Here is a 19477-nt window from a genome sequence, read left to right as displayed (position 1 = left end):
GGACTTCTGATTGGAAAAACCCAACTGAAAAATTTCTGCTGAATTAAATAAGAAAAAAAAATAAAGGGAGCTCCAATAAAATTAAAATTTTCAACCATTGAACGAACCATCGTGAATTGGTTAATCGAACAGAACGATACAACATGAAAAGTGTAGACTTTTAAACTTAATTATGTCGACGCGGACTAAGGAAAAAGACATTTTCAATCAGATTACAATATTATTTGGGTGTGTGCATGATATGTAAGAAAGTTCTTTAAATTCGGTTGGTCGTTGCGGTTATTCTTTCCTCGTCGTCACGGCAGCGCAGCGCTTAATGACGATCCACAGGAAAAAGTAGAAAGAAAAGACTTTTGTTGTCGTGACTCGTGAGTCTTGTGGCCGTGTACCTTACTGTTTGTTGAACATTAAAATGTGAGGAAAAGTCTTTCATTTTTGGTTCCGGTCTTCACGTCGCCAATAGATGTGTGAATCTCCCAACTAACATGCTAATTAATTAATTTAGTGTACATTTAAGTTTATTTTTATATTTGTTTTAGTTCTATTTGTGAGTGTTTTCTTAAGCCATCATGAGAAAACATACATTAGTAAATGTGAAAATTCGGATAGATGCACAGTTGTAAGTTGTAACATACATCTTGTTCTTAAACTATATAAAAATTTGAACATCTAAACTGATATCTCGAAGTATACAAAAAAAGGGTACAAATATTAAGTTAGCCAGCCAATCTCAATTTGCATACTTTGACGTAAACAACCTCCAACGTCCTTCGTTATCAACTAATGCCACTCGACTTTAAACGAATAAGCCCAACAAAGAATCTGAGACTAATTCGATCTCACTTAAAGTACATTCGTTTTTTCCCAAAATTCGAAGATGAATGAGAAACACCAAGAGGAAAAATTAAACCGGAATCCGAATCCAGCTCAAACTAAAACAGTATCAAATTAATGATACTAAGAAACAAACCAAAATATCCTAACAAAATAAATCCAAACGATAATCAATTTTATTGCACCACATTTTGACCGATCAATTTTAAAAACCGAACGAACAATTAAGATTGTCCGATAACATCGTCTTCTTAGCATCTTCATAGTAGGTCAATGTTTGAAATTTAGAATCACAATACTTTTTTGGGATGACTTGTGAAACAATTATCAGAAGCTTAGATCTCTATTCACATTCACTAATTGATTATGATATTAACTGAAATAAGTTTGAGGTTTACTTACCTTTACTATTTCAACTTTTTCTGATATTAGAGAAGTTATCTTAAGTGCTCCATAAATATTCATACATTTTGGTGTTGAAATTATCAAAAAAAATTGTTTGTGCACTATTTATGAAAATAATGTTTTTCGTTAAGAAACCATAATTTAGGAACATATATTTTTTATGAAACATTCATCTTTTTTACTATATTGAAACAAAAATAACCAGAACAAAAAAACTACAAAATGATATATTTTTTTAATTAACACTAATTTTTAAGATGTAATCATGTAACGTAGATCTTTAACAAAAACAAAAAAGAAGATATAACATAGATATTAAATAATTATGATTTTTTTAGATAGTATGAATCAAGAATTGATAAACATACATGAAAATTCAGTATGCATTTTTTTTAACCAGTGTTAAAATATAACTAAAAGACTAATGAGTAAGCCAATTTCTCAATTTGCATACTTTGTAAGAGTATCAATTAGTGCCACTGGACTTTCAACGAAATAAGCCCAATAAAGAACTTGATATTAAATCCGAGCCCACTTAAAAGCTAAACCGAAATCGAATTCTAAACCAACTAAACTGAAGAATCAAAATTCACCAAAATAATTTAAATGGATTCGTTTTTACATCTACCAAAACTCGAAAATGAACCGAAATCCATATCCAAACCGTGTCAATTTGATGATACTAAGACATAAACCGATAATCCTAACAAAATAAATCTAAACCATAATCAATTATATAAAATGTGTGTAATTTCTCGCACATTTTGACCGATCGATTTTCAAAAGTCAAAACCGAACAGACGGTTAAGCTAGTCCGATCAAGAAGTCCATAACGCCGGCTGAATCAAAACATCAACCACTCTCTTTCGTGCTGACCACGCCATCACCGACGATACATCAGGTTTTCTCTACTACTATAGGAATTGATCCGGATGTTAATCAGTTAGGGTATCTAGAACTTTCTAGTATTCTATTACGCAAGGTGGATTTGCCTCTCTTCAACGGTACATTACCGTTTGGTTAGATTGCTAGAGCTGAGAGGTTTTTCAGATTGCATGATGAACAGAAATTGGATTTAGTCTCCTCCTAGATTAAGTTGGTTTAACTGAGAATTAGCACAAGAGTTGTTTGCAGACTGGAATGACTTTAAACAAAACTTCTGGGCTCGTTTTGGGGATCCCGTGGATGAAGAACCAAGAAAGATATTGTGTTGTATTCGACAAACGGGTTCAATCAAGGATTATGTGATAGAATTTGATGATAAACCGAAATCGAATCGAATCCTAAACTAATCCGAGCCCACTTTAACGATAAACCGAAAACGAATCCTAAACCAACTAAACCAAAAAATCAAAATTCACCAAGATAATTTAAATGGATTTGTTTTTACATCTACCAAAATTCGAAAATGAATTGCGAGAAAATGAACCAAAATCCATATCCAAACCGTATCAATTTGATGACACTAAAGACATAAACCGAAAAGTCCTAACAAAATATGCGCGTAATTTCTCCCACATTTTGACCGGTCGATTTTCAAAACCGAACGGACGGTTAAGATTGTCCAATCTCTTTTCAGCGAGAGTCTATAACGCCGGCTGAGTCAAAGCATCAACCACTCCCTCTCGTGCTGACCACGCTCCATTCCCCAAAATCGACTCTGCATTTTTCTCCATTTCTTCCTCCTTTGACTTTTTACTTCAGCTTTCCAGTCTCAGATCTCGACGATGGCAGCGAAAATCTCTCACCTTGCTTGTTTCTCCTCCGCCAATCGCCAATTTCACTTCCAGAGCCGATCCTCTCCATGCCTTAGGTCTCGTACCGAGGTAAACTGCTCGAGTATCGTCTGAAAAGATATAAATTTTATCATCTCGATTTGATTTCGATGATGCCCAGTTCTGTATTTGTTATCCTTTCATGATTGCTGTCAAAAAATTATTACGAGCTTGATTAATTTTAGTCGTACTCGACATGAGCTTTTTGTTTCCTAGAAATGGTTCTGCTTGGGACTTGAATTGATTCCCACTTCACTGGCTGATAGGTAGGGATTGTTGTATGATTTTGGCTTTTGCAAAAAAAGAAAAAGTATTCCCTTTTGTATTTCTTACAAATTATTGGATAGCTTGAATCAATCGAATCCACTTCTTGATTGCTTCTATGTGCTTTGAATCCTTTGTTCATCTATTTATCTATCCTCTAGATTTCCTGGAACCGATAGCGTCACTCGTGGCTAATTCACTTGTTTTCCATTTTCTCAGTTTACTCTAAAAGAGACGAAATAACCCTATGCTCTAATCTGGTTTGGTTTGTGTTTTGATTCCTTCAGAACTAATCAAGGGCCCACATAGCCACAGACCAGCCGCAGGTCCCGTAAACATCACGATCTCTATTATCTGTCCCCAAATACTCTGATTCGCCTTCAAGCTCAATCACTTCCTCCGTCGCCGGAGAAATCGACCCATTTCCGCCTCCTCCATCAACAACAAGCTCCTGATTCGGACTTGAGGAGTTTCTTATAAACCTGCTCAACTCCAGAGACTTTGCTCCGGAAACAGAGATCCTGAAAGTCGGGAATGAATGCTTCCATGACCGTAAAGTGATTGAAGATCGGAATGGTAGCTTCGGGTTACAAGAAATGGAAGAAACTGTAAAAGTTAGGGTTTTGCATTGAATTTGCATTCTTCCTTCTTCCCATTGGTAATATATTAAGAAACAGATTTAGTGGTACACCAAGTGTTCGACGAATTGCCCCAGCGAACTCCTTCGACGGAAGCGAGAGATACACTTTTAAAGCTAATGGAGAAAAAAGACTGGGAAGCTTCCTCGTCGAGTGAAAACGAAGCTGGCTTTGCAGCAGATGATGACGAAGAGTTTCATTTTGGTGGTTCAGGGCCCAGGTTACAGTTCAGGTGGATTCAAAATTTTCAACTCGTTTCTGGATTTAAGTTGTCTGCGCTAAGCAGATTATTCTCTTACAATCAATCTCTCGCTCTTTTGTGTGTTTGTATATTGTAGAGTAGGATCTTCCAAGGCTCGTTGGATTATCGAATTAGGAATGGCTCAGGTTGAAGTTAAAAAAGGGAAACTTTGGACAACAACAGGAATCATTCGTAGCGGAAAGACATATTGCTTCATAGAAGAGGCTTTGTATGTGGCAAACAATATTTTTTAGATATCAGTCTTTACCAAAGAAATGTTTTCTTAAAGATTTGCAGTTTTTTACTCAGTCATCTGATGATGTAGTCTCTTCCTTTTTCCCATTCTCTTCTTCTCGTGGCAGGTATTTGAGTGAAATAGGAGAGTTGCAGATCTTGTGTAATGAAGATGATGAGGTAGTGATCCCAATGAAGGACTTGTACGAGAAAATTGCAGAGGGAAAAAACGGATGCTGTTGGGAAAACTACGAGGTTTATAAATACTTAAAGGGTCTAGGTTACATCCTAAGCAGGCATGGAGTTCCTTGGACGTCAAAGGATGCTGCAATTACGGCACCAAGTGGTGAAGAAGAGTCAGTTTGTGCCGGTGGCGAGTTTACTGTTACTAAACTCTTGAGAGATATGCAAATCTGTGATGCAAGAGCTGTGTTTGACGTGTATTTGCCAAACAGCCGGTTCAAAAAGTCTTCTCCTGGTGAACCGAGCTTTGTGGCTTGCTTCTCGGGGTAATAAGCCTTCTCTTTCGTTCCCAACTATGAAACCAAGTCTTATACATTACGCATCTTACTCTCCTCTTTTTGCAGGGAGTCTCCACCTAACAAAGAAGATATTAAACTCCTGCAAAGTCGTGTAGCTGCGCCGTTAAGGTTTTGTCATATCGCTCAGGGCCGTGTCAGTTTCTTTTATTTCAGTTCCATAGACCTCCCTGTCTTACCATAAATGTAACAAAAACAAATGCGTTTGGTATTCTTTAGACAATGTAACTGCGAGTTTTTTTTATTACATAGACTTGGAGTAACTTTGATGATGCATATTCACCAGGTGATATATACAAGTTTCTGTTTTTCTACAAGGCTTATAAAGGATCTTATAAAGGGCTCCAAAGGAAAATGTAAAGGCAAACGCTTCCTCAAGTGAGATATGAAGTATTCCAAACCAGTGCCGTTTTTTTTGGCCGTTTGCATCAGATGTAACCATCACGTGACGACGTCCTTTTGTCAGTAGTCGTGGTCCACCCTAAATCTCGATTCCTAAGAAATACTGCAATCATAACTGGTCCATCTCTTTTTTCCCTCCTTTCTCCTTTAATTTAATCTAAAACACACTAAATTGTAAGATCAAGTATTGGTTTAGTTCGAAGTATTTATCTAATGTTTTGAAATTTGAGTGATGCCTTGACATTTTACGAATCTTCGATTTTATCACTATGCAAGTATGAATGATGCAAATTTTTGTAATGTCTCATGTGTGGAGGTTGATACAGCGTCCAAATCATTTAAAGAAATCTGCGCACAAGCTGTCATATTACTTATATACTTGGGAAATAGACAGTAAATATCACGAAAGGGTTTTTTTTTTTAATTTTTTTGCCCATTCACATTCATATCTTAAGATTCAAAATAAATGCAAAGGAGATCATACCTAAATTAAAAGAAACACATCACATGCATTCTAGTGCATTATCTTCCCAAGAAAGTGATCTAACTTGGTACTTGTAAACTGTAGGCTTATCTGGTTTGAGAATACGTATCATCATGGAAATTTATAGTCAAAATCTTGTTATATTCAACTCAAGTAGAGAGGATTATTTCACAGCCGGATTTAGAATGTGTGGTATATAGGAAATATTAACAATTATGTTAAGACCCCTGAACTTGTTTCAAGTATGAGAAACAAAATTCGTTGTATTTATGAATGGTGAAGTAGTTTAACATGTTTAGTGCGTTCTAAATGTGAGTAGTGACTGTATTTTTTCATAGTTTATAATAAAACGGGTTCATATATGCCCTGAACCTAGGCAACTTTTTCTATTTTTACTTGTATTGGTATAGGTTGTAAAGGTATTTTAAATGTTCGGAAATTTTTTTTATCCTGACCATTGAAATTCCACCATTGGTCGCATTGATCACCAATTCACAATAATAGTAAGTGGTAACACATCCACAGTAGTAAATATATTCCCTAATTTAGGCCATGTTGATGGGTCCACCAGCTGACTTGCGTAAATCACGAATCTTTTCATCACTTCAATTTAATTTTCCTTAACATCCGGTTTACTTCAATTAAAATATATTTTATCTTAGAGAAATAAAAAGTCAGAAATTAGCGAGGGAGGGAAAGTCCATAAGTGCGAAATCTGCATCACATTTTTGTTTTTCTGGTCAACAATCTGCATCTGCAATATTAATTTTTGTTCCTTTAGAAATCTTAACGAAGATCCAAAATATGATGACTTAATCTATAAAGCAGCAGTATTAGAAGATTTTTTTATTGGAGCGATCGAGGCACAAAATAAAGTCTTATCATTGCAACTTTTAGTTAGATTGAACCACTGTAAACCGAAGATTGGGTTGGTTTTCAGCTTAATCCAGATTACAGGAAAGAAAAATCCAAATTCAATTTCGGAGTAATTAAGATAGAATCGATTACTGAAAAGAGACAAACCGGAGAAAATTTCAAAGGCTTGAAAGTATATCCCTTCTCTGACAAACGAAAAAAAGAAGAAGAAGAAGTAAAGCCCTTCTTCTTCTTTGACACGTCTCTCCATGCGCTTTCATATGCTGACGGAAAATACTCGATGAAGGCCTAAACATAAAAATTAAATTTTTAAAGAAGTTCATCGAAAGCAACCTTCAAACTGAAACATCCTCTCTGGAAAATCATATCTTGTCTGTTTCTTTCTTCATTTCTTGGTGTAAGAGAAAGGCAGCAAAACCCAATAAATAAAAAAACGTCTTTAACCCTCTCATCTCTCTCTCCTTTTTGATAAAATTAAAAGATCTGATTTTTATATTCTTTCCAGTGAAGGTTTTTCTGGGTTTGCCCGCTTCTTAGTCAGAATACCAAAAGTCCACCAGAAGCATCGTGAAAAATCGAAACTTTGCAAGTGGTTCTCTTCGCAATTTTTCTTTATTTCTTTGCAGAAATGGTGCAATACCAGAGATTAATCAAAAAAGGGGAAAAGCTTAGAGTTACTGTTGAAGAAGATGGTTCCGGAGCCACCGCTGGCTCCGTCGCAAGCGGTGGCTACTTGAAAAGAGCCAATCGGAATATTCTATTGATCATCTTTCTCTCTTTCCTCTCTAGCTGTTACATCCTCAGCTTCTCCTCTTTCTCTCTTCTAGGTAATCACCTGTTTTGGTTGTTTATTTTTCAAAACTTTTCAATGATTTTTTCTCGAATTCTGGTCGTGAGTTTTGGCTTCCTTTGAGATTTTTATTAGCTTATTTTCTTGTGCAGGTGCTTTTAGCAGAGAAAGTGTAGGATTTGGTCCTTATGAACCATTCATTGCTCCTCTATGTTCAGGAATCTCCAATGGTATTTATCTTTCCACAATCTCTATGATTCTTTATAATTACACTCTAATAAATACTGCCAAATCTGATGCTTCAGAGCATTCCTTTTTGTAGCCATCTGAATTGTTTTTGTTGACTTCATCTCAACCACTTCCGTTAATGATTCATCTCAATTACAGGAACTATTTGTTGTGACAGAAACGGTTTTAGATCAGACATTTGTATCATGAAAGGAGATGTTAGAACACACTCTGCTTCTTCATCAGTCTTCCTCTTCACTTCCCTCAAAAACAAGTCCACAATCCATGAAAAGATGAAACCTTACACAAGAAAATGGGAAACAAGTGTGATGGAAACAGTTCAAGAGCTCAATCTCGTTTACAGAGATGACAATTCTTCGCTCTCTAGTGACGAACATAATACCATCTGCGATGTGTTTTATGATGTCCCTGCAGTGTTTTTCTCCACTGGTGGTTATACCGGAAACATGTACCACGAATTCAACGACGGAATCATCCCTTTGTTCATCACTTCACAGCATTTCAACAAGAAGGTTGTGTTTGTGATCGTTGAGTATCATAGTTGGTGGGTTATGAAATACGGAGATATTGTTTCTCAGCTATCTGATTATCCTCCGGTGGACTTCAATGGCGACAATAGAACTCACTGTTTTAAGGAATCTTATAGTGGGATTAATGATTCACGACGAGTTAACTGTTGATCCATCGTTGATGCTTGGTAACAAAACGATTCTCGACTTCAGAAATGTGCTGGATCGAGCATATTGGCCGCATATCCGTGGATTGATTCAAGACGAGGCAGCGAACAAGACCGGTAAAAGGTTTCAAGAACTCGGTTTGAAAAAACCGAAATTGGTGATTCTATCAAGAAATGGATCAAGAGAGGTACTCAACGAGAATCTTTTGGTGGGATTAGCTGAGGAAATTGGTTTCTTTGTCGAGGTTTTGAGACCGGACAAAACAACCGAGCTGGCCAAAATATACCGATATTTGAACTCTAGCGACGTGATGATCGGTGTTCATGGAGCTGCGATGACACATTTGCTTTTCTTGAAACTGAGAACGGTTTTTATACAGATTATACCGATAGGAACCGAGTGGGCAGCTGAGACTTACTATGGAGAACCAGCCAAGAAGCTGAGGCTGAAGTACATTGGGTACAAGATTAAACCGGACGAGAGCTCTTTGTATGATGAGTATGGCAAAGATGATCCGATAATACGAGATCCAAAGAGTTTTACTCGAAAAGGATGGGATTACACCAAGAAGATGTATCTCGAGCGCCAGAACGTGAAGCTCGACTTGAAAAGATTCAGGAAACCGTTGTCTCGTGCCTACGATTTCTCTACCAAGCGAATTGGACCGGTGTATAGAAGTTACTAACCGGATCTAACCATTTAACCGGGTTTGAGCTTGTATAAATTCATTTTACTTAGCGTAAACAAGAATATAAAAATGTTAGCTTGTATAAAATCATTTTCGAAGATTTAAACATTCTGTAGAGAAATGCAAAAATAGAAAATTGTTAGCTCTATTGCTTAGTGGTTATATAGCCTCAAATGACTCAAATTTACAAGAAAACTAAACTGAGTTTTTGATGACAAAAAAAACTAAACTGACTTTTAGGATTACAGAATCAGAGAGTTCACTTAATACCACATGAAAATGGGCCTTGAGATCCAAATAATCGTTATTCTGAGGCCCAAATATTCTAATCACGCTGTCATTATTCATCGCTTACTTTTTGTTTCTTTTTCTTTTTATTTTTTTATTTTTTTCTTTTTGACCGAGATTTGCGATGCAATGAAGAATTTGGATATAGAGCTATATCTTTTGTTTCTATTTACGAAAGATTGACTATCTATAAGAAGAATATTCTATTTTTAGTTTTCTGTACATTTTTGTGATTATTATCGGTGATGGACACGTATGCTATAGAAAAGAAAGTAAAATGAAAAAAAATTGTATATAATTTACATTTTACATTCTTTATATATAACTAGAATGTGATTCGTACTACGCGCAAAGTAATATACAATTTTTTTTATTTAACATTATTTTTAAAAAAAATATTATTGTTAATTGACTTGTTTTTATGAACATAAAATATGTGTATTTATTTATTTATTAGTTTTTATTTTCATTTTTTTAAATTTATAATTATATATATATTTCTTTAGTAGATAAATATTTTCTATATTTATTAAATGGTCAAATTTTGTACAGTCTGTCTTTTTATAAGTAATATGAAATTTTTTGTTGTGTAATTTTTTTTTTGTTTCATATAAGTTTATTTTTGAAAACTTATATAAATTTAATGTAAATTATATGCACAGAACCACAATCGAAAAGAAATATTTATTTACGATGGATAATCGAAAGCGAAAAGAGTAGTGGTGAGTAAAAGAACCTGAAGAGGAGGAAACTGAGCCGAAGGGACCGCTTGCTCGAGAAGCTTTGTCGACGAATGGAGAAGATCAGTCCATCCACTCATCTCCTGGTCGTTCGCCATTGATATTGAATTCGAGCTCTACGAGTAGGAGAAATGGGAAGGGTTTAGGATTTCAAACTTTAGAACATTTTGTTTCCCACATCGACAAACTTGGATACTTGAGAAGGGGAGGCTGCACTATAAGTAAGAGTCTTCATCTTCTTTAAAATTAATAGTAACCCATCCATACTGTGGGCCCGTAGCAAGCGATCCACTCTAAAAGGGTCTGATATTGGGCCCGATTTATATTAATTAGTCTTCGAGTTTTAAATAAGTCATCGATTTTCTAAAAAAATCGGTTTTAAGCGGAAGAAAATTGCTTATCCGCTTAAGCTGACCGCCTAGTCTTAAATCGGTTTAGTTTGAGTTTATATTCCGTATAACCAAAGACTGGAAAAACTGCGAATATTAAGAGACAGATCTAGTGGTACGCCAAGTATTCGACGAATTGCCCCAGTGAATTCCTTCGATGGAAGTGAAAGATACCCTTTAAAAGCTAATGGAGGAAAAAGACTTGGACGCTTTCTCGTCGAGTGAGAACGAATCTGGCTTTGCAGCAGATGATGACGAAGAGTTTCATTCTGGTGGTTCAGGGCCCAGATTACAGTTCAGGTGGATTCAAATTCTTTAACTCGTTTCTGGATTTAAGTTGTCTGCGATAAGCAGATTATTCTCTTACAATCAATTTTTCGCTCTTTTGTGTGTTTGCATATTGTAGAGTAGGATCTTCCAAGGCTCGTTGGATTACCGAATTAGGAATGGCTCAAGTTGAGGTTAAAAGAGGGAAACTTTGGACAACAACAGGAATCATTCGTAGCGGAAAGACATATTGCTTCATAGAAGAGGCTTTATATGTGGCAAACAATATTTTTTAGATATCAGTCTTTACCAAAGAAATGTTTTCTTAAAGATTTGCAGTTTTTTACTCAGTCATCTGATGATGTAGTCTCTTCCTTTTTCCCATTCTCTTCTTCTCGTGGCAGGTATTTGAGTGAAATAGGAGAGTTGCAGATCTTCGGTAATGAAGATGATGACATAGTGATTCCAATGAAGGACTTGTATGAGAAAATTGCAGATGGAAAAAGTGGCTGCTGTTTGGAAAACTACGAGGTTTATAAATACTTAAAGGGTCTAGGTTACATCCTAAGCAGGCATGGAGTTCCTTGGACGTCAAAGGATGCTGCAATTACGGCACCAAGTGGTGAAGAAGAGTCAGTTTGTGCCGGTAACGAGGATACTGTTATTGAACTCTTGGGGGATATGCAAATCTGTGATGCAAGAGCTGTGTTTGACGTGTATTTACCAAACAGCCGGTTTAAAAAGTCTTCTCCTGGTGAACCGAGCTTTGTGGCTTGCTTCTCGGGGTAATAAGCCTTCTCTTTCGTTCCAACTATGAAACCAAGTTTCTTACATTACGCATCTTACTCTTGCAGGGAGTCTCCACCTAGCAAAGAAGATATTAAACTCCTGCAAAGTCGTGTAGCTGCGCTGTTAAGGTTATGTCATATCGCTCAGGGCCGTGTCAGTTTCTTTTCTTTCTCCTAGAAGATTGATTATGAACCATAAATGTAACAAAAAAAAAATGCGTTTGTATTCTTTAGACAATGTAACTGTGAGTTTTTTTATTACATACGACTTGGAGTAACTTTGATGATGCATATTCACAAGGTGATATATACAAGTTTCTGTTTTTCTACAAGGCTTATAAAGGATCTTATAAAGGGCTCCAAAGAAAAATGTAAAGGTAAACGCTTCCTCGAGTGAGATAACATGTATTCTTCTAGAAGATTGATTTGTGCCGTTTTTTTTTGCCGTTTGCATCAGATGTAACCGTCATGTGACGACGTCCTTTTGTCAGTAGTCGTGGCCCACCTAAATCTCGATTACTAAGATACTGCAATCATAACTGGTCCATCTCTTTTTTCCCTCTTTTCTCCTTTAATTTAATCTAAAACACACAAAATTGTAAGATCAAGTCTCTTGGTTTAGTTCGAAGTATTTATCTAATGTTTTGAAATTTGAGTGATGCCTTGACATTTTATGAATCTTCGATTTTATCACTATGCAAATATGAATGACACAAATTTTTGTAATGTCTCCTGTGTGGAGGTTGATACAAAGTCTAAATCATTTAAAGAAATCTGCGCACAAGCCTGTCATATTATTTGTATATTTGGGAAAATAGACAGTAAATATCACGAAAGGGTTTTTTTTTTTTGCCCATCCACATGCATATCTTAAGATTCAAAATAAATGCAATGAAGATCATACCTAAATTAGAAGAAACACATCACATGCACTCTAGTGCATTCTCTTCCCAAGAAAGTGATCTAACTTGATACTTGTAAACTGTAGGCTAATCTGGTTTGAGAAATCGTATCATGGAAATTTATAGTCAAAATCTTGTTATATTCAACTCAAATAAAGAGGATTATTTCACAGCCGGAATTAGAATGTGTGGTATATAGGAAATAAAATACTAACAATTATGTTAAGACCCCCCGAACTTGTTTCAAGTATGAGAAACAAAACTCGTTGTATTTATGAATGGTGAAGTAGTTTAATACTATGTATTGTTTAGTGCGTTCTAATTTATAAATGTGACTGTATTTTTTCATAGTTTATAATAAAAACGGGTTCATATATGACCTGAACCTAGGCAACTTTTTCTATTTTTACTTGTATTGGTATAGGTTGTAAAGGTATTTTAAATGTTCGGAAAAAAATTATCCTGACCATTGAAATTCCACCATTGTTGGCATTGATCACCAATTCATAATAATAGAAGTGGTAAGTGGTAACTGGTAACACATCCACAGTAGTAAATATATTCCCTAATTTAGGCCATGTTGATTGTCCCCCCAGCTGACTTGCGTAAATCACGAATCTTTTCATCACTTCAATTTAATTTTTCCTTAACATCCGGTTTACTTCAATTAAAATATATATTTTATCTTAGAGAGATAAAAAAGTCAGAAATTAGCGAGGGAGGGAAAGTCCATCCTAAGTGCGATATCTGCATCTCATTTTTGTTTTTCTGGTCAACAATCTGCATCTGCAATATTATCAAATTTTGTTCCTTTAGAAATCTTAACGAAGATCCAAAATCTTAAGGCAGTATTAGAAGATTTTTTTGAATTGGAGCGATCGAGGCAAAAATTAAAGTCTTGTCACTGCAACTTTTAGTTGGATTGAACCACTATAAACCGAAGATTGGGTTGGTTTTCAGTTCAATCCAGGTTTCTATTACAAGAAAGAAAATTCCAAATTCAATTTCGGAGTAATTAAGATAGAATCGATTACTGAAAAGTGACAAACCGGAAAATTTTCAAAGGAAGAAGGAAGAAGTAAAGCCCTTCTTCTTCTTTGACACGTCTCTCCATGCGCTTTCATATGCTGACGGAAAATACTCGATGAAGGCCTAAACATAAAAATTAAATTTTTAAAGAAGTTCATCGAAAGCAACCTTCAAACTGAAACATCCTCTCTGGAAAATCATATCTTGTCTGTTTCTCTCTTCATTTCTTGGTGTAAGAGAAAGGCACCAAAACCCAATAAATAAAAAAACTGTCTTTAACCCTCTCATCTCTCTCTCCTTTTTGATAAAAAAAAAGATCTGATTTTTATATTCTCTCCGGTGAAGGTTCTTCTGGGTTTGCCCACTTCTTAGTCAGAATACCAAAAGTCCATCAGAAGCATCGTTAAAAATCGAAACTTTGCTTGTGGTTCTCTTCGCAATTTTTCTTTATTTCTTCGCAGAAATGGTGCAATACCAGAGATTAATCAAAAAAGGGGAAAAGCTTAGAGTTACTGTTGAAGAAGATGGTTCCGGAGCCACTGCCGTCTCTGTCGCGAGCGGGGCTACTTGAAAAGAGCCAATCGGAAGATTCTATTGATCATCTTTCTCTCTTTCCTCTCTTGCTGTTACATCTTCAGCTTCTCCTCTCTCTCTTTTCTAGGTACAAATCACCTGTTTGGGTTAATTATTTTTCAAAACTTTTCTATGCTTTTTCTCGAATTCTGGTCGTGAGTTTTGGCGTGTACCACGAATTCAACGACGGAATCATCCCTTTGTTCATCACTTCACAGCATTTCAACAAGAAGGTTGTGTTTGTGATCGTTGAGTATCATAGTTGGTGGGTTATGAAATACGGAGATATTGTTTCTCAGCTATCTGATTATCCTCCGGTGGACTTCAATGGCGACAATAGAACTCACTGTTTTAAGGAATCTATAGTGGGATTAATGATTCATGACGAGTTAACTGTTGATCCATCGTTGATGTTTGGTAACAAAACGATTCTCGACTTCAGAAATGTGCTGGATCGAGCGTATTGGCCGCGTATCCGTGGATTGATTCAAGACGAGGCAGCGAACAAGACCGGTAAAAGGTTTCAAGAACTCGGTTTGAAAAAACCGAAATTGGTGATTCTATCAAGAAACGGATCAAGAGAGGTACTCAACGAGAATCTTTTGGTGGGATTAGCTGAGGAAATTGGTTTCTTTGTCGAGGTTTTGAGACCGGACAAAACAACCGAGCTGGCCAAAATATACCGATGTTTGAACTCTAGCGACGTGATGATCGGTGTTCATGGAGCTGCGATGACACATTTGCTTTTCTTGAAACCGAGAACGGTTTTTATACAGATTATACCGATAGGAACCGAGTGGGCAGCTGAGACTTACTATGGAGAACCAGCCAAGAAGCTGAGGCTGAAGTACATTGGGTACAAGATTAAACCGGACGAGAGCTCTTTGTATGATGAGTATGGCAAAGATGATCCGATAATACGAGATCCAAAGAGTTTTACTCGAAAAGGATGGGATTACACCAAGAAGATGTATCTCGAGCGCCAGAACGTGAAGCTCGACTTGAAAAGATTCAGGAAACCGTTGTCTTGTGCCTACGATTTCTCTACCAAGCGAATTGGACCGGTGTATAGAAGTTACTAACCGGATCTAACCATTTAACCGGGTTTGAGCTTGTATAAATTCATTTTACTTAGCGTAAACAAGAATATAAAAATGTTAGCTTGTATAAAATCATTTTCGAAGATGTAAACATTCTGTAGAGAAATGCAAAAATAGAAAATTGTTAGCTCTATTGCTTAGTGGTTATATAGCCTCAAATGACTCAAATTTACAAGAAAACTAAACTGAGTTTTTGATGACAAAAAAAACTAAACTGACTTTTAGGATCACAGAATCAGAGAGTTCACTTAATACCACATGAAAACGGGCCTTGAGATCCAAATAATCGTTATTCTGAGGCCCAAATATTCTAATCACGCTGTCATTATTCATCGCTTACTTTTTGTTTCTTTTCCTTTTTATTTTTTTATTTTTTTCTTTTTGACCGAGATTTGCGATGCAATGAAGAATTTGGATATAGAGCTATATCTTTTGTTTCTATTTACGAAAGATTGACTATCTATAGGAAGAATATTCTATTTTTAGTTTTCTGTACATTTTTGTGATTATTATCGGTGATGGACACGTATGCTATAGAAAAGAAAGTAAAATGAAAAAAAATTGTATATAATTTACATTTTACATTCTTTATATATAACTAGAATGTGATTCGTACTACGCGCAAAGTAATATACAATTTTTTTTATTTAACATTATTTTTAAAAAAAATATTATTGTTAATTGACTTGTTTTTATGAACATAAAATATGTGTATTTATTTATTTATTAGTTTTTATTTTCATTTTTTTAAATTTATAATTATATATATATTTCTTTAGTAGATAAATATTTTCTATATTTATTAAATGGTCAAATTTTGTACAGTCTGTCTTTTTATAAGTAATATGAAATTTTTTGTTGTGTAATTTTTTTTTTGTTTCATATAAGTTTATTTTTGAAAACTTATATAAATTTAATGTAAATTATATGCACAGAACCACAATCGAAAAGAAATATTTATTTACGATGGATAATCGAAAGCGAAAAGAGTAGTGGTGAGTAAAAGAACCTGAAGAGGAGGAAACTGAGCCGAAGGGACCGCTTGCTCGAGAAGCTTTGTTGACGAATGGAGAAGATCAGTCCATCCACTCATCTCCTGGTCGTTCGCCATTGATATTGAATTCGAGCTCTACGGGTAGGAGAAATGGGAAGGGTTTAGGATTTCAAACTTTAGAACATTTTGTTTCCCACATCGACAAACTTGGATACCTGAGAAGGGGAGGCTGCACTATAAGTAAGAGTCTTCATCTTCTTTAAAATTAATAGTAACCCATCCATACTGTGGGCCCGTAGCAAGCGATCCACTCTAAAAGGGCCTGATATTGGGCCCGATTTATATTAATTAGTCTTCGAGTTTTAAATAAATCATCGATTTTCTAAAAAAATTGGTTTTAAGCGGAAGAAAATCGCTTATCCGCTTAAGCTGACCGCCTAGTCTTAAACCGGTTTAGTTTGAGTTTATATTCCGTACAATACAAGTCAAACCAAAAACAGGAAATACTGCGAGTATCAAGAGATCTTACTGGAGGTGCAACTCCTGACAAAAGAACGTCGTCACGTGACGGTTTATCCTACTGGAGGTGCTCTTAGGAATCGAGGTTTAGGGTGGGCCACGACTACTGACAAAAGGACGTCGTCACGTGACGGTTACATCTGATGCAAACGGCCAAAAAAAAATGGCACTGGTTTGGAATACTTCATAATCAATCTTCTAGGAGAATACATGTTATCTCACTCGAGGAAGCGTTTGCCTTTACATTTTCCTTTGGAGCCCTTTATAAGATCCTTTATAAGCCTTGTAGAAAAACAGAAACTTGTATTCACCTTGTGAATATGCATCATCAAAGTTACTCCAAGTCTTATGTAATAAAAAAACTCACAGTTACATTGTCTAAAGAATACAAACGCATTTTTTTTGTTACATTTATGGTAAGATAGGGAGGTCTATGGAACTGAAAGAAAAGAAACTGACACGGTCCTGAGCGATATGACAGAACCTTAATGGCGCAGCTACACGACTTTGCAGGAGTTTAATATCTTCTTTGTTAGGTGGAGACTCCTTGCAAAAAGAGGAGAGTAAGATGCGTAATGTATAAGACTTGGTTTCATAGTTGGGAACGAAAGAGAAGGCTTATTACCCCGAGAAGCAAGCCACAAAGCTCGGTTCACCAAGAGAAGACTTTTTAAACCGGCTGTTTGGTAAATACACGTCAAACACAGCTCTTGCATCACAGATTTGCATATCTCCCAAGAGTTTAGTAACAGTAACCTCGTTGCCGGCACAAACGGACTCTTCTTCACCACTTGGTGCCGTAATTGCAGCATCTTTTGACGTCCATGGAACTCCATGCCTGCTTAGGATGTAACCTAGACTCTTTAAGTATTTATAAACCTCGTAGTTTTCCCAACAGCATCCGGTTTTTTCCTCTGCAATTTTCTCATACAAGTCCTTCATTGGAATCACTATATCATCATCTTCATTACACAAGATCTGTAACTCTCCTATTTCACTTAAATACCTGTCACGAGAAGAAGAGAATGCGAAAAAGGAAGAGAATACTTCAGCAGATGACTGAGTAAAAAAACTGCAAATCTTAAAAAAAAAAACATTTCTTTGGTAAAGACTGATATCTAAAAAACTTTGTTTTGCCACATACAAAGCCTCTTCTATGAAGCAATATGTCTTTCCGCTACGAATGATTCTTGTTGTTGTTCTAAGTTTCCCTCTTTTAACCTCAACTTGAGCCATTCCTAATTCGGTAATCCAACGAGCCTTGGAATATCCTACTCTACAATATGCAAACACACAAAAGAGCGAGAAATTGATTGTAAGAGAATAATCTGCTTATCGCAGAGAACTTAAATCCAGAAACGAGTTGAAGAATTTGAATCCACCTGAACTGTAACCTGGGCCCTGAACCACCAGAATGAAACTCTTCATCATCATCTACTGCAAAGCCAGTTTCGTTCTCACTCGACGAGGAATTTTCCCAGTCTTTTTCCTCCATTAGCTTTTAAAGGGCATCTCTCAACAACATAGCTTTCAGTCACTCAAGAACAAGACTGAAGATATTTGGAAAAGTGGAGCATCAAGAACCTATCAAATCTTAATGGCTACTGGAAACTGTGACTGGAAAGTGTGGATATCAAAAGCTCCATCATCTCTTGATGTTTTGCATAATGTCTTGTCTCTCCAGAAAAAGGTAACCCTAAACACATCAAACCTCACCAATAAACAGCCTGAATACATAGCCTTGAATGCCTTGTTTATTATTCTTCAGATAAGAACAACTTGAACTTTTGAATGAATGTTAAGAGCTAGTTGACCGGAAGATAGGTTTAAGTGTCTAGACTTTCGCATGACGGATCAACGGACTAGTTATGCCTGTATTTTGGTGAGAATTTTCTAAACTATACCTGATCTGAGCATAATGATTGACTTTAGTTTAGAAGCGTGGTCTCTGAGATTTTGTTAGTTCCTGGGATTTTCAAACCTTTTTTGTGGAGTTAAATCTTTTTTTTTGTTTGAGGACAAACAAAAGTTTTAAGTCTGGGGGAGTTGATAACACCTGATTTTGACCATATTCATGGATCAATTTCAGTATCTTATGCAGGTGTTTTCAATCAATTTTAAAGGTTTTATAAGTGTTTTCCATGTTTTGGAGTTTTAAAAGACTTTAGGTTACTTAGGCAAAAACAATGCAAATTGGAAAAAACTCAACTTTTGGCCAATTTCGGACCGTCAGCAGTTTCACATTCGATGAAGATCTTCTCACCGTCTGATCAAGCTCAAATTTTGACACAAGATAGAAGAGACAACCAGATTTCTAATGCAGTTAGATTCGACGAAATCCAACCGTTGGATAATAAGTTACTTCCAATTTACTGGAGATATGTTCTGTAGTCTCGCGAAACAAGCAAGAGAAGGAATGAAGTTTAGATATCATTAGCCAACCACCACGGTCCAGGAGCTCGTAACCGCGGTGAACACTATCCTGGCCACGCTTCATAGCCTTCACACACGGTGGACCAGTATTTACCAGACTTGGAGAAGCCTCATTCTGCGACAAGCCCATTTTCGACCCAATGGCTTGTTTACAAGCCTAACTCATTCTCTCTGTAGAAGAAGTCCTAAGGACGACGAGAAACACTTGGAAACCTACAAATATGTATTTTAGAAGACATAATTTCGTGTGTGCTCCTTTCCCCTTGTTAGGGAGGCACCCAACTTTTGTTTCTTAAGATGATTCTTCTCTTGAACCCTTGTTGTTTCTTTTCATCTATGCAGTTTATGCTATCCATTTC

General features: G+C 36.1%; 4 protein-coding genes and 1 pseudogene across 6 annotated transcripts; 4 read left to right on the top strand and 1 right to left on the bottom strand.

The window, feature by feature from the left end:
• The first annotated feature begins 2835 nt into the window (after nt 1–2835).
• Nucleotides 2836–5740, top strand: LOC18991608. Of its 3 annotated transcripts, XM_024151966.1 has the most exons (6): nt 2836–3065; nt 3566–4148; nt 4255–4386; nt 4520–4900; nt 4979–5116; nt 5217–5740. In XM_024151966.1, the coding sequence occupies exons 2-5, from the start codon at nt 4036–4038 to the stop codon at nt 5112–5114; spliced, it is 762 nt and encodes a 253-aa protein (XP_024007734.1). In that variant the 5' UTR covers nt 2836–3065; nt 3566–4035; the 3' UTR covers nt 5115–5116; nt 5217–5740. The 3 variants fall into 3 exon arrangements, with proteins under 3 accessions (XP_024007734.1, XP_024007733.1, XP_006396053.1); XM_024151965.1 differs by having other exon boundaries at nt 4979–5239; XM_006395991.2 differs by lacking the exon at nt 2836–3065 and having other exon boundaries at nt 4260–4386; nt 4979–5239.
• Nucleotides 5741–6988: 1248 nt separating this feature from the next.
• Nucleotides 6989–9196, top strand: LOC18991607 (annotated as a pseudogene).
• Nucleotides 9197–10700: 1504 nt separating this feature from the next.
• On the top strand, nt 10701–11746 carry LOC18991606. The gene is made up of 4 exons (XM_024153242.1): nt 10701–10813; nt 10920–11051; nt 11185–11565; nt 11635–11746. Exons 1-4 carry the CDS (start codon nt 10701–10703, stop codon nt 11744–11746), a joined length of 738 nt encoding a protein of 245 aa, XP_024009010.1.
• Nucleotides 11747–13962: 2216 nt separating this feature from the next.
• On the top strand, nt 13963–15257 carry LOC18991605 (EGF domain-specific O-linked N-acetylglucosamine transferase). The gene is made up of 2 exons (XM_006395988.2): nt 13963–14043; nt 14138–15257. Exons 1-2 carry the CDS (start codon nt 13963–13965, stop codon nt 15152–15154), a joined length of 1098 nt encoding a protein of 365 aa, XP_006396050.2. The 3' UTR covers nt 15155–15257.
• Nucleotides 15258–17096: 1839 nt separating this feature from the next.
• Nucleotides 17097–18180, bottom strand: LOC18991603. The gene is given in 4 exon segments (XM_024153220.1): nt 17097–17231; nt 17292–17691; nt 17830–17961; nt 18068–18180. Coding segments are annotated over 4 exon segments (780 nt in total).
• Between the last annotated feature and the right edge of the window lie 1297 nt (nt 18181–19477).

This window comes from Eutrema salsugineum, unplaced genomic scaffold (genome assembly GCF_000478725.1).
Source record: "Eutrema salsugineum unplaced genomic scaffold, Eutsalg1_0 scaffold_5, whole genome shotgun sequence".
NCBI classification, from domain to species: Eukaryota; Viridiplantae; Streptophyta; class Magnoliopsida; order Brassicales; family Brassicaceae; genus Eutrema; species Eutrema salsugineum.
This window is presented reverse-complemented; position numbering and strand designations above follow the sequence as displayed.

Coding starts and splice junctions, on each gene's coding strand:
- LOC18991608 (XM_024151966.1), top strand. CDS start 4,036: ATGGAGAAAAAAGACTGGGAAGCTTCCTCGTCGAGTGAAAACGAAGCT. Junction 4,149..4,254: donor GGGCCCAGGTTACAGTTCAG/GTGGATTCAAAA, acceptor TGTATATTGTAG/AGTAGGATCTTCCAAGGCTC. Junction 4,901..4,978: donor TTTGTGGCTTGCTTCTCGGG/GTAATAAGCCTT, acceptor CTCTTTTTGCAG/GGAGTCTCCACCTAACAAAG.
- LOC18991606 (XM_024153242.1), top strand. CDS start 10,701: ATGGAGGAAAAAGACTTGGACGCTTTCTCGTCGAGTGAGAACGAATCT. Junction 11,052..11,184: donor TGCTTCATAGAAGAGGCTTT/ATATGTGGCAAA, acceptor TTCTCGTGGCAG/GTATTTGAGTGAAATAGGAG. Junction 11,566..11,634: donor TTTGTGGCTTGCTTCTCGGG/GTAATAAGCCTT, acceptor TTACTCTTGCAG/GGAGTCTCCACCTAGCAAAG.
- LOC18991605 (XM_006395988.2), top strand. CDS start 13,963: ATGGTGCAATACCAGAGATTAATCAAAAAAGGGGAAAAGCTTAGAGTT. Junction 14,044..14,137: donor ATGGTTCCGGAGCCACTGCC/GTCTCTGTCGCG, acceptor TTACATCTTCAG/CTTCTCCTCTCTCTCTTTTC.